Source organism: Bombus vosnesenskii, unplaced genomic scaffold (assembly GCF_011952255.1).
Source record: "Bombus vosnesenskii isolate JDL3184/JDL3185 unplaced genomic scaffold, Bvos_JDL3184-5_v1.1 scf7180000013672, whole genome shotgun sequence".
NCBI lineage: Eukaryota > Metazoa > Arthropoda > Insecta > Hymenoptera > Apidae > Bombus > Bombus vosnesenskii.
Genome location: NW_022883177.1, coordinates 1,459 through 14,991, shown reverse-complemented (window position 1 = coordinate 14,991; position 13,533 = coordinate 1,459). Strand labels below are relative to the sequence as shown.

The following is a 13,533-nucleotide window of genomic DNA, read 5'->3' as shown; positions in this document are numbered from 1 at the left end:
ATTTTATAACGTATGACGTTACATAGAATAACGTTATAACGCATGGCGTTACATAGAATAACGTTATAAAGTATTACGTTATATGGTATTACGTTATAACGTATTACGTTATAGAGTTTAACGTTATATTGTATATCGTTGTAACGTATTACGTATTATAGTGTAAAGGTATAACGTATTACATTATATAGTATAACGTTATATGGTATAACGTTATAACATATTACGTTTTATAGTGTAAAGTTATAACGTATTACGTTATATAGTATCACGTACTAGCGTATTACATTATATAGCGTGACGTTATAACGTATGACGTTACACAGAATAACGTTATAACGTATTACGTTATATAGTATAACGTTATATGGTATAACGTTATAACATATTATGTTTTATAGTGTAACGTTATAGCGTATTGCGTTATATAGTATAATTTTATAACGTATAACGATGTATAGAATAACGCTTTAACGTTTTACGTTATATGGTATAACGTTATAACGTATTACGTTATATGGTATAATGTTATAACGTATTGCATTTTATAGAATAACGTTATAACGTATTACATTATATGGCATAACGTTATAACGTTTAACGTCTTGTAGAATAACGTTATAACGTTTTACGTCAAATGGGATAACGTTATAACGTATTACGTTTTAGAGAATATCGTTCTAACGTGTTACGTTATATAGTATAATGTTATACCGTATTTCATTATATAGTGTACGTTATAACGTATGACGTTCCAAGGATTAACATTCTAACGTATTAGATTGTATAGTATAACGTTATAACGTATTACATTAGATAGTATAACTTTATAACGAATTACGTTAGGCAGTGTAGCATTATAACGTATTACGTTATATAGTATATCGTTATAACGTATTATGTTATATACTATAACGTTATATACTTAAACTTTATGACGTATTACGTTTTATAGTATAAAGTTACAACGTATTACGTTATATAGTATAACTTTATAACGTATTACGATATACAGTATAAAGTTATAACGTATTACGTTATATAGTATAACGTTATATGGTATAACGTTTTAACATATTATGCTTTGTAGTGTAACGTTATAACGTATTACGTTATATAGTATAACGTTATAACGTATTACAGTATATGGTATAACGTTATAGCGTATTGCGTTATATAGTATAATTTTATAAGGTATTACGTTGCATAGAATAACGCTTTAACGTTTTACGTTATATGGCATAACGTTATAACGTATTGGATTTCATAGAATAACGTTATAACGTATTACATTATATGGTATAACGTTATAACGTATTACGTTATATGGTATAATGTTATAACGTATTGCATATTATAGAATAACGTTATAACGTATTACGATATATGGTATAACGTTATAACGTATTACGTTTTATGGAATAACATTCGAACGTATTACGTTGTATAGTATAACTTTATAACGTATTACATTAGATAGTATAACTTTATAACGATTTACGTTAGGCAGTGTAGCATTATAACGTATTACGTTATATAGTATATCGTTATAACGTATTATGTTATATACTATAACGTTATACACTTAAACTTTATGACGTATTACGTTTTATAGTGTAAAGTTACAACGTATTACGTTATATAGTATAACTTTATAACGTATTACGATATACAGTATAAAGTTATAACGTATTACGTTATATAGTATAACGTAATAACGTATTACGTTATATAGTATAACGTTATAATGTATTACTTTATATAGTATAACGTTATAATGTATTACTTTTTATAGTATAACGTTATAATGTATTATTTTATATAGTATAATTTTATAACGTATGACGTTACATAGAATAACGTTATAACGTATGACGTTACACAGAAAGCGTTATAACGTATTACGTTATATAGTATAACGTTATATGGTATAACGTTTTAACATATTATGCTTTATAGTGTAACGTTATAACGTATTACGTTTTATAGTATATCGTTATAACGTATTACGTTAGGTAGTATAACGTTATAACGTGTTACGTTATATAATATAATTTTATAACGTATTGCGTTTTACCGTATAACGTTATAACGTATTACGTTTTATAGAATAACGTTATAACGTATTACGTTAGGTAGTTTGGACGAAAAAGTTACATCCGGCGGCAGCGTTGCCGCACCGGAAACGATCTCTCTCACGCTGCTAAAATCGCAATTTGGCACCATTGGATGCTTCGCAGGACCTAATTAAAACTGGAGGGACCAAAGGTATATGCGTAATTCTGTATTTTTCTACGGAACTGAGTAACGTTTCTATCTCGAAATTTCGCATTATGTACACAGCTGCACCGCAACTTATTGCCGTATTCATCATTCCGAACGCATAACCGCGAAATAATGGCAAGAAAACTAGTATTCGGTCTCCACGTCGATTGTCCATTGATCCTGGGGCACTTCGATTAAGAACAAAATGCAATTGAATCGAATATTTATAATTTCAACTAGAATGATAAGAGTTAAGAAGCACAACAATAGAGAAAATATTATATAGTTGATTTGAATAAGGAATGGTTTGTTAATCATATAAAACGAATAATATCTATTTAAATTTGGCATAAATAAAAAATAAATTTCGAAATATATGTGTGGTCTGAGATCAACCGGATACATTGTGTATATTAATTTAATATATTTACCTTGGAGTTTGGATGAAAAGTAACAAATTTCGATGAGACAACATTACTCTAAGGCTATTGAGGGTGCGCGCCAAGGATATGCAGACATCTGGGTGCCATCCTGTCCGTGGTGTGTGGCCTGGTCTCTGATGTGAATTGACGTTACACTCCCGAGGGAGCAGGAGGGTGGGGAGTGGAGAGTGGTAGAGGCGAGGAAGAAGAGACGGAAGAACAAAAATCAGAGGAAGACAGCCGTCGCCGTTGGAGGAGAGACAGCGAGGAAAGGGGCGAACGTGGCACCGCCGACGAGGGTACGCCAGCAGCAATCCCAGACCAGGACGACAGGCGCGGCGAAAGCGAGCGCCGCCGCAACAAGCAGAGGACCGTCGCAGGCACCGAGGCGGTCACGCTCCCTCGCGCACCGCGAACATCCGCGGTGACTCTGACGCTGAACGAGGGAGCAAGGATGTCGTACGCCGACGTCCTCGAGGCAGCCGGAGCGAAGGTCCCGCTCTCGGAGCTCGGCGTGGAGCAGGTGGGGATGAAGAAGGCGATGACGGGCGCCATCATCATCAGAGTCCCTGGAGACAGGGACAGGGAAAAGGGAAGGCGACGCTGCTGGCGACGCTGCTGGCGACGCTGCTGGCGACGCTGCTGGCGACGCTGCTGGCGACGCGTCTGGCCGAGGCGCTATACCCAACTGCGGCGAGAGTCGCCACGCCTACCTGGATGGCGGAGCTTCGAGAGACCGGGATAGACATCTCGGTCAAGAAGGAGGAGCTGCGGAAAGCACTGGCCTCGGCGGCAGGATGCGGCTGCGCGGAGGTTCAGGTCGGCGAGAACGGCGGCAGAGGTGGCCTAGGGTCTGCCTGGATCAAGTGCCCGGTGGCAGGAGCCCGGAAAGTATCCCAGGCAGGGAAAATAGCCCTGGGCTGGTCAACCGCCAGGATTCGAGCCATCCCGAAGCGGCCCCTGCAGCGCTTCAGGTGCCTGGAGGTGGGGCACGTACGCGCAACATGCGTGTCCAACGAGGATCGAGGGCACCTGTGTTACAGTTGCGGCGGAAGCGGACACCGCGCCAGAGGCTGTCCCGCCTCTGCTCCCAAGTGCTCCCTGTGCGAGTCGCTCGGGACGCCCGCCAATCACAGGATGGGCGGTGCGGAATGCCCCCCCCCCCGAAAGTCAAGAGGAGGAGACCAATCCGCGAGCCAGCAGCTGCGGAAAGGACACCAGGGAGAACCGCCAAAGCAGCAGCGGCAGATGGTCGGGAGGAGGCCATAGAGGTGACCGAGTAGTTCAAGCGCCTCCTCCAATGCAATCTCTGTAGGTCGAGAAGGGCGCAAGATCTGCTCTTCCAGACCATACGGGAGTGGAGTAATGGTGGTAGCGGTATACGACTCCCCCAACATCGACCTGGCTGCGTACAGGGACTTCCTGGAACGGGTCGGCGAGTGCGTCGGAAGATGCCTCCCCCGCAAGGTACTCGTCCTCTGGGACTTCAATGCCCACTCGATGCAATGGGGAAATCCCAGGACCAACTCTCGGGGACGGACGCTTACCGATTGGGCAGCGGGTCGCGGGCTCCTGCTGGCAAACAGGGGCTCGGCGAGCACCTGCGTGGCGTGGAGAGGATTGTATTCGCCGTAGAGTTTATACTAGCGGGTAAGAATTGTTATTGAGTATTACTGGATGTGATGTAGCACTCGCATTGCGCGACAACGTGAGATACAAGAAATACGCGATTTTCTTTAATATCGAGACGCGCACGTGGATAGATTTGACGCCATTATTGTAATGGTAGTGGCAGGACGTACGCGTGGTGCCGAACGATGCGCAGGCGAGGTGGTTTGTCGCGTCGATGTGTGGCGTCGCCACCTTACGGGCAGCACACTAGGGTATGTACGGCCGGCTCGACTTAAGTTCCTATTATGAAGAAATAAAGTCGGGTCGACCAGAGTTCTAGTTATATATCGTTTATTTTATTTATTTTATTTATTTTATTTATTTTGCCACTCGAGCCAAACTTCCTTGGTGAATAAATAAGAATAAATGAGTATGAAGGGTGCTGCGTACGTGGAGGCTTTATTTGAGTTACGCGGCGTCGTGTGGGTTGGGGAATGCAGGTATATGCGTTTCTTATATATATTATTTATTTACTTTACTCGTTTATTTATTTAACTATTGGTTGATTATTTATTATTTATTTGTTTTGATATTATTTATTTATTTACTTATTTATTATTAATATTTATTATTAGTTATGTTGGTTTATTTATTATTTAGTTATTATTCATTTATTTATTTATTTAGTTAGCTGATTGTTTATTTATTTATTACTATATTATCTATTTATACATGCGGTGATCTGCGTATGTATCATCAGGCCTCTTATTGAAGCGCAGGCGTTAGCTTGATATATTTAGTTTATTTTAGCGTTATATAAATTTAGCTTGATAGATTTAGTTTATTGTAGCTGTGTAGAAATTTCTAAGATAATATTTAATTATGAGGATATTACTATGTGTTGCTCCTAGATACTTATTTATTTATTTATTCGTTCTATATGTCTTATTTCTATTATACTGGCTCTTTGTTGACGACTTGGCGAGTTCTTTCGGTTATGATTGGATACATTCGAACGATTTTGGCTAGGAGGTGGAACCCCAGGCACCCCCTTGTACAGTAGCAGCGACTGGGGCAAAGGCGAACAGCAAGAGGTTGGCGGTTAGTATTGAAATCCCAAGGATAGTGTCGGACATCAGAATAAGTCACAACGTCACCATATCGGTTGCACCGAGGATTAGGGGGGACGAGGAAGGTGATCCCTTTAAGCCTAGTAGGAAAATTCAGAGGAGTCCCACGATTGGTGGTAGGCCCGATATTGAAGTAGCGGAAGAATTGGTGGTGTACCGAAACTGGATTGAAATTAGCTCAAGACAAGACGAAGGTGATTCTACTTACCGGAAATCGTATCACAAGGTCAAGGACGTCAATATGGGCAAGTACCTGTTGATGACTAAATAGAAGGTTAGGTATCTTGGGGTGCAATAGGACAATAATAGAAAATTCTCATTACATCTAGGAAAGGTGTGTGTCATGGTTGATACCCTAATAGGAGCGATTAGGACATCGTTGCCGAACGTCAATGGGCCCATCGACTCAGTTAGGAAACTATTACGGAGTGCGGGAGTCGGTGGTGCTTTATGCCACACCGATATGTGTCAAAGCCCTAGCAATACGGAAAAACAATAACATTCCGAAGATGTCGATAGTGATCGAATAAAAGATGAAGGGAAGAGTAGCTCTACTGCAGAGAGGATAATTGGACCAGAAAGCTGATTGACGACGCCTGCATTTTTAATAGAGAACGATTAGGAAAGAGACACACCCAAGATGCTGGGATTGTGATGTCGAAGGTGAAGATGCAGAGCATGCGTTGTTCAATTGCCCCAGATGGGACAATGGAAGTACGTTGTTGGATAATTACGTAGGCGAAATACTGGCAACCAATAACGTAATCGACGTGGTCGTCAATAGCGAGGAGAACTGGGCTAGATTCCAAGGGCTTTGCCGAAAGAAAATGATAGCTCAATCAGGTAGACAAGATAAGGAGAGGAACATGGAGAGAAGAAGGAGAGGATTAACTAGAAGAAGATCATAATAAGATGAGAGGTACACTCAGTAAGAAGACCAACCCTGAAGTAATGCCGAGAGGTGGTTCCAGGGTTGGTTCTTGTACCGATAGAGGAGAGAGACAGAGGAGGGGTTTTTTGGTGGGTAGAGGTGCTATCATCTTGCCAAGTCCCGCATAATCCAGGCGCGCGCTAACGTACCTAGTTATGCGTAACTGCATTCTCCTCTCCTCTCAAAACAAAAAAATGTGCAAAATAGGAATGAGTATGGATATGAATTTTTAAATTACTATCTGTCAATAAATATCCACAATTAGTAAATTTAGGTTTAAGATTATATTATATTTGGGTTAATATACAAATGCGAATGATCTTTTACTATGAAATGCATAAAATAAAAGTAGATATCAATTGGTGCCACCAGATGACTTGTTATTTTGCGTGTTAAGTAAATATACCACAAAATTTCAGTTGATATAATAACCGTCACTTGTTGATAAAATATCGTTGATGTTTGGATAAGGTATGTATTTCTGTTTGTTTTAAAATAAAAACAACAGGTTGTAATAGACGTACGATTATAAATTGTAACGTATCGCTATTAAAAATCATTTTTGTTCTTCTGGAAGATTAGGGAAGAATACTATTCTTTGTTTGTATTCAAGTAAGGACAACGAGAGAGTGAGTGAAGCGTAAAGCATTAGAAAGCGTAGGCGAGAATTTATCTTCAGTAACATTAGTGATGTATGCCTGAAAAAGGCAAACGCGTGTAGAATCTGTGGTTTCAGTTTAATGTTTATACCGATGCAGTTATCTCTTCCTGGCAGACGAATAGTGTTTTTCTAACGCCATATTACGTTTCACCTTCTCTGAGTAGAAATTCGTGATACTCGCAAGTTTAATATTTCAAATCCTGGCATAATCATTCATTGATTCGGTGTAATTAATACTTGGTTATGTACATGTCGAAATTTGTTTGATTCATTAAGAATGAAAGTAGCGAAAAAATGATTTTGACGGGAACTCTGTTCTTCTATACGAAAAAATGTCAATAAAGAGATATTTTAGTTTCCACTGAAATGAACAAATTATTGAAGGTTTTGAGGATTTCGAATTTTGCAGGAAAACAAGTAGTGCGCAGTTTTTCATGACAAGCGATTTACTCAGTAATTGGAAATAACCAATAGCATTTTTTGTTTAAAAAGAATGGAATTGAAACTAATCAATTATATTATCAAATTTATAAGGTGCTATTTTAGTACACAGTACTGACTTAGAAGTTATTGCTAGAAATGAGAAAAGAGGGTTACATTTTACGACATCGACATTGGAAAAGGTGGAAAATGACTCAATTCGACATGTATATTTTTCTTTCTGTTATGTTTACCGATTTTTCGGGAACGGCTTGATCAATCGGAATGACACTTTTTGCTCCTTGTAAGACATAATTTCCCGTTGGTTCAGATATAAAATATTTTTCTATTTCTTTTTTGTAAACTATTTTTTTTTCAAAAATCCAATTTTTATATATACAAATTCATCAGTTATTCTGGATTGGATCGAGCTATCGAGATGAAACCTTTTGCATCTTTTAAGAGTAGTCCATTGACTGGTCCCGTTTGCAAAATGTCTCCTTTTTGTTCATTGTTAAGTATTATTATTGCAAAGAATTCGTTATTTATCAATTTCATTTACGTCTGCTCAGTGATTATTCTGCAAATGTTGGTCTGATAACGAGATGATTCTAAAACAACAGCCTGAGCAAGTAGTTTGAAATCGTGTTTTTCAACTTAGTCTTCAATTCGTGTTTCCATTGCGCGAAACATTGGCTGGTTGTTATTGTTGCTGTCGTATAAGAGAAATTTCTTGACATATCTGCGTACATCGTATTTTGTCCCTAATATTTCAGAGGTGTACAGCTAGAATAAAATTGTCTTTCACTTGCTTATATTAATTTCTACTGTCCATAAATAGCCATGCATTTTGTCGAATATTTGTTGTAGATGGCTTTCGGATTTTAAAGCTTTATTGTCTCTCGCGCATATTAGTAGGTCATTCGCGAATATTATCGCTTCTTTATTTTTATCGCTATTTGCGCTACAATTTACATCGCTATAAATTAAATAAAATGGGGGAGTTCACGGCTTCTTGTTATGGGTCGTCTTTGATTTTAGATACTTTGTTTAAACTGTTCTGGCTGTTACGTAAAATTGTTTGTTACGTAACATGTTCTAAATTATGACTATTATTTGGTGTAATCTATCTAAGTACTATCCATAGCGCTGCTTGACTTCCGTAAATGGACGAGAACGAGTGTTATTTATATTTCTATATGTCGGAGATGAAAGGACACCGAAACCTTCCCTTTGGAACTTTGGGAAGATCCCTTAACACTGTAACCTAGATTCTACCATAGCCGTAATTAAGCAATTATCGTCATTCAATCCGATTGTATTTTCTCGAGATATGTGACAATGAGCTTCGGCTCGAGGCGACAACCAGTCGCCGAACGTAGCCGCGGTCAAGGAATCAACGTTTTGTCTAACAAAGGTATGGAGTAATCGTGTAGCTCTCGTCAAAAAGTGTTGAAGTGGTCATTACTTCCAGGAAAACTCTACATCTGGTCTTTTTAGTTTTCTCAAGTACTGAAACCATCGAGAGCGTATAGACAAAAGACAGCGACGAAGGCAGACCTTAAACAGTAGACAGGCGACGTTGGCTTCGGGGTTTTCAGTTATAGGGTAACACTGCTAGCGTGCGGATTTGGACCAGTTCAAATTGTATTCTTATTTATAATTACACTTCTGTATGAAAATATATTATCTACCTTACAATTTATTCACGACTTTCTCTGTTTATACACCAAATAACCTCAACAAAAAAAAAATAGTTGTAGTGGCACTCGACAGTAAACATTCCAACCGTTGCTGTTCGTGGATCACGACATGCAGATCCTCTTCATCTCCACAGTACATGTTCAGCTAGCCTGAGGACCCGTTATAAATCTCAAGATATAGTTAACTAAGGTCCTTCAAACAGACAAACAGTTTTTGTCCCAACTACGAAAAGATAGGGGAAATCTATGTTTCTCACGAACGACGTTTCCTGCTAGCAACTTTCTCTCAACGTCACTTTCCCTCACTTTCCGGACGAAGGCATCTCTCCGCGAATCCGATGATCTCATGTTCTGCGACACACCCCATCATAGTTTTCCTCTGCAGCATCATCACGACGGAAAGTTATTCTCTCGTGAGGTCACATCAGCGAGTTACATAGCGTCTTTACGCTCGGTGAATATTCTACTTTTTAACAAATAGTTATTTTAGTAATACTTGTAGCGTAGACAAGCAAGTTGAGTAGAACTTGGACTTTGAAAGAAAAAGGGCATTTTGTTATCCCGCTGACCGCGGATTCGTTATTGAACCTAGGATCATTGTCATTGGCTTCTCGAGTATCTAATTACCACGGTTACTTGTCAAATGCTGTAATAATCCTATTTGCAGTAGTAAATATTGCATAACAATAATGTCTAATCCAAATGAAGATTCGTTTCACGCCCCTAACCCTAGTCATAATGTGAACCCGACATATATATAACATTTATTGCCCGAGAAAATACATATTACACGTATATATTCTTAATAAAGAAAGAATTTCAGTTGGAATGTGGTTTTGGCAAAAGTACCGTTACGCGACGGTATGACGTAGCCATACAATATTTTGTGTCGGATTTACATTTTTAACATTTCAGTTAATGATTGAATTTAAGTCGCTACAAAAGTGACACTTTTCTACAATATTGTTTTTCCTTTCTTCAGGAGAAGAATGCGAGAACGAGTGTACTCAATGTGGTATGAGCGTTTGCTGAAGTAACTAGTTTTGTTATTCGATATTACTGTACTAAAAATATCTAAAACCTATAAATGGTATATAATGGTTAAATATGTATTGAGGATGATCTCAGACACTTACATTTGGACCAATTTGGCTTTTCTGTTTAAATCAAATCGGGCAACCGTACATCTGGATCAGCTTTATTAGAAGTTTGCAGCAGAATATTTTTACTTTATTATTTAGTTGTTTGCAGTAGATTCGTGTGTTTGTTCGATTTGAACTCCGAATGTATATCTAAATAGCAAACGACTTTTTTGTGAGGGATGGATATGTTGCTATTGTATCGTAGATATCGTGTAGGCGGAATTGCTTTTTGCATCTGATATTTTGGAAATGTACGGCCCGAACAGAATTGTTTTGAATTCGCTTATATTAATTTGTGATTTCCAAATTATTTTTATTACGTGGTGTGGAAGCTCTCTTTTTCGAGCTTAAGGAAAGAAATCCAGCCAGAATGTGTTGAATGCCCTCTCTAAATCTATGGACACCGCTTCGACGCAATCACTCTCGTCTCTTGCCCAAGAGATATATGATGAATTTTGTAATTGCATGTATCGTTGAATGTTTAAATTTGAAGCCAAATTGGGTGCCCGGAATTAGGTTATTTTCAATGTATATAGTGTTATTTATCATAGATTCGGATACTTTATAAATGTTGAGTAAGAGTCTAATTCATCGGTATAGCTGACAGAATCACTGTTGCTTTTCCTTCTTTTTTTAATGCTACTGCCTTTCTTGTTTTCCAGAATGGAGAAATAGTTGACATTTAAGCAATTGTTAAATATTATGCTGCAGGAGTAGATGTGTGAAAGGTGCGTAAATATAGTAGGTAGGTTCTTTTAAATCAATGTTACCAAATTCGATAATTTTTTTTTATTGTTCATTTTTGAAGGTTAGATCTAACTTATTTTAATTTGTGGAAATGTCAGATAGAATTAAATCTGGATTGTCAACTTAGTATGCGTTGCGTCAGTTTGTTCGTTGTTTGTGCGATTATGCTGGTTACTTGATATATTCTTATATGGCTATTTTGTGTGTGGACTGTTTCAATGCGTGCTCTTAGTAAAGACGATTAGTTTATGACTTCCCAAATTAGCCTTTTTAGGCCCTTTATTTGGAGATACTCAAGGTTTCGTCTATGTAACGCGGAGCGTGCCCATGCGGCCCAGCAGTCACGTACCCCCAAGTAGACTCTGACCGCTTTTCCCATTCGGTATATGCTGAATATTTCAGTTGGAATTCAGTCGTCTTTGCCAATATCCTAAGCTTTCTCCTTATACTTTATAACCATCCAGACAATAAATGTTATTTCTCTATGTTAGTATGTTTAGTATCTCATGGTTTTCGATAATGATTATCTTATTGTCTTCGTCGAATTGTGTGACGGTACATGTCGGCTTTCATGAGTTCCTATTTGTATCCGTTCTGGTTGTGTCAGAGTATATCACTTATGTTGTGGTTTTTTGGGCGGAAGACGCAGTTAATCGATGGTGAAAGTTCTTTGGGTTTTTATTTGGATATGTTTTCCATTCTACATTTCCAGTAGTTTCTTATGAAGTTGTGGAAAGCTTTTCTAATTTCGTATTCACTCTCGTTGTTCCTCTGTTATTCTGCTCTTCTTTTTCTTTTCCAGCAACGCTAGTAATTTTTCACCGTTGCGTTTGATCTTTTATTTTAATGTACTAATTCTTTGTAGGATGATTGGTTCCCCGTGTTACTATCCTTTTTCTTGTTTTTATCTTTTGTGCTTTAGATGATTTCTATAGACATGATTTCTATAGGTAATCCGGGTACGGAATTCGATCTTTCCATGTTTTCGCTTGGTTTCAATAGTACTTTTATGCACTGTACTAGTTCCACTTCGTTTAATTCTTCTGTTATCCGTTTATTCATTGGTGTTAATTCTATGCGAAAAAACATTTGCGTAATAAAAACTAGGACTTTGTTTGAATATAACAGAATTTTTCTGTCAAAATCCAGGAAAAGATACTTACTTTTGCTACGTTTATGACTCCTTTCATATACTTGCACGGTGTGGTATTTTTCGAAGCAATTGCGTGTATGCAGGGCCGGTTTAACCAAACGAGTGGCATAATAGTACATCGATTCTCTTCTTCTACCTTTGATTTTCCGTGTACAACATACCACACGATCTTTACTTCCTTCTGTGTCATCTCGCCGAATGACATGTAAAAGGCCGTTTAGTCTTTCTGCTGTTCCAGAAGATGATGAAGTATTCTTGAGGTCGGCGTCACGAAAATGCCCAATTAATTGACCCATCAAGCGACGTACGAATTGCAAATGCGTTATTTTGTTTTTATTCTTTTTCTTCTGGTTTGCGTTGTATAATAAGTAAGAATTTATTGTTGATATTTCCAATCCGCAAAAAAGTAATTTTCGCCTCCATTTTTGGGACTTTCGTATAAAACGGTATGTAGCTGTTTACTGGTCTGCTTTACACCGCCCATATATTCGTGGCGGCACTCGCCGACGGAACTCTTTTCGATAGCTTCGCGATACAAAGCGCCATATCATGAAAGTGTAAGGCCGACGTGCTTCCTACATCCTTCCGTCGAATATTTGGAAGAAGACATACGTGGCAACGGTCGCGAACGCCTAACGAACGCGTGCGTAGTGCGGATATCGAGGGGCAAGAAAAGAAATAGTCGTTCGTATTCGAGTTCCTTTCCCGACGTTCCGCGCAGCGAAATTGAAAGGGGCGATCTGAAAAAGCAGAGTAAACTGGAGTAGTTTTGACCTGTATACCAGGTTCAAAAGGTAATTTAAACGTTTCGGTATAGTTACATGTTTAATTAAGGAACGGTTAACCGGAAAATCCTTGTAATTGAAAAGCATTGAATTCTGAGTAAAGTTGGCGAGCAGATTTCAGTTCGTTGAAGGGTCTTAAACGAGGTCGAAAATTCCACCAACGGCTATCTTGGAACACGCGATGAAAAGGATCCGTGGAGCAATGATTTTCCACAAACTTTATTCGGCGTGTCCCTCGTACACGATGACGTAAAACGACCAACCATCGTGATTAACTCAAATACGGCGGAAGAAGGGAAAGAAAAAGAAAAGTATCGTGGAGAAAAGGTAATACCATCGTAACCGGCGTAAATCGTTGGCAGTTGTCGCCTGTCGATGGTACGTTGATCGGGTCGGTTGTACGCGGAAGCTCTTTATCGACGGACTCGAAAAAACTTTCACATCCGGCGATCGCTAAGCAATTTAAGCTTAGCGGAAAATCCATTTCTCTGGCGAAGAAAAGAGTGCGAGCTAGCGGCGCGTGGAAAATATTAACTGATTTATATCCCGGGATTTAATAACCT

The 13,533-nt window shown here is 38.6% G+C and overlaps 1 protein-coding gene across 1 annotated transcript; it reads right to left on the bottom strand.

Annotated features, from left to right (window-relative positions):
* Positions 1-11,950: 11,950 nt before the first annotated feature.
* Positions 11,951-12,577, bottom strand: LOC117238876. The gene is made up of 2 exons (XM_033504087.1): positions 12,196-12,577; positions 11,951-12,105 (listed from the first exon to the last, which is right to left on the bottom strand). The coding sequence occupies exons 1-2, from the start codon at positions 12,479-12,481 to the stop codon at positions 11,951-11,953; spliced, it is 441 nt and encodes a 146-aa protein (XP_033359978.1). The 5' UTR covers positions 12,482-12,577.
* Between the last annotated feature and the right edge of the window lie 956 nt (positions 12,578-13,533).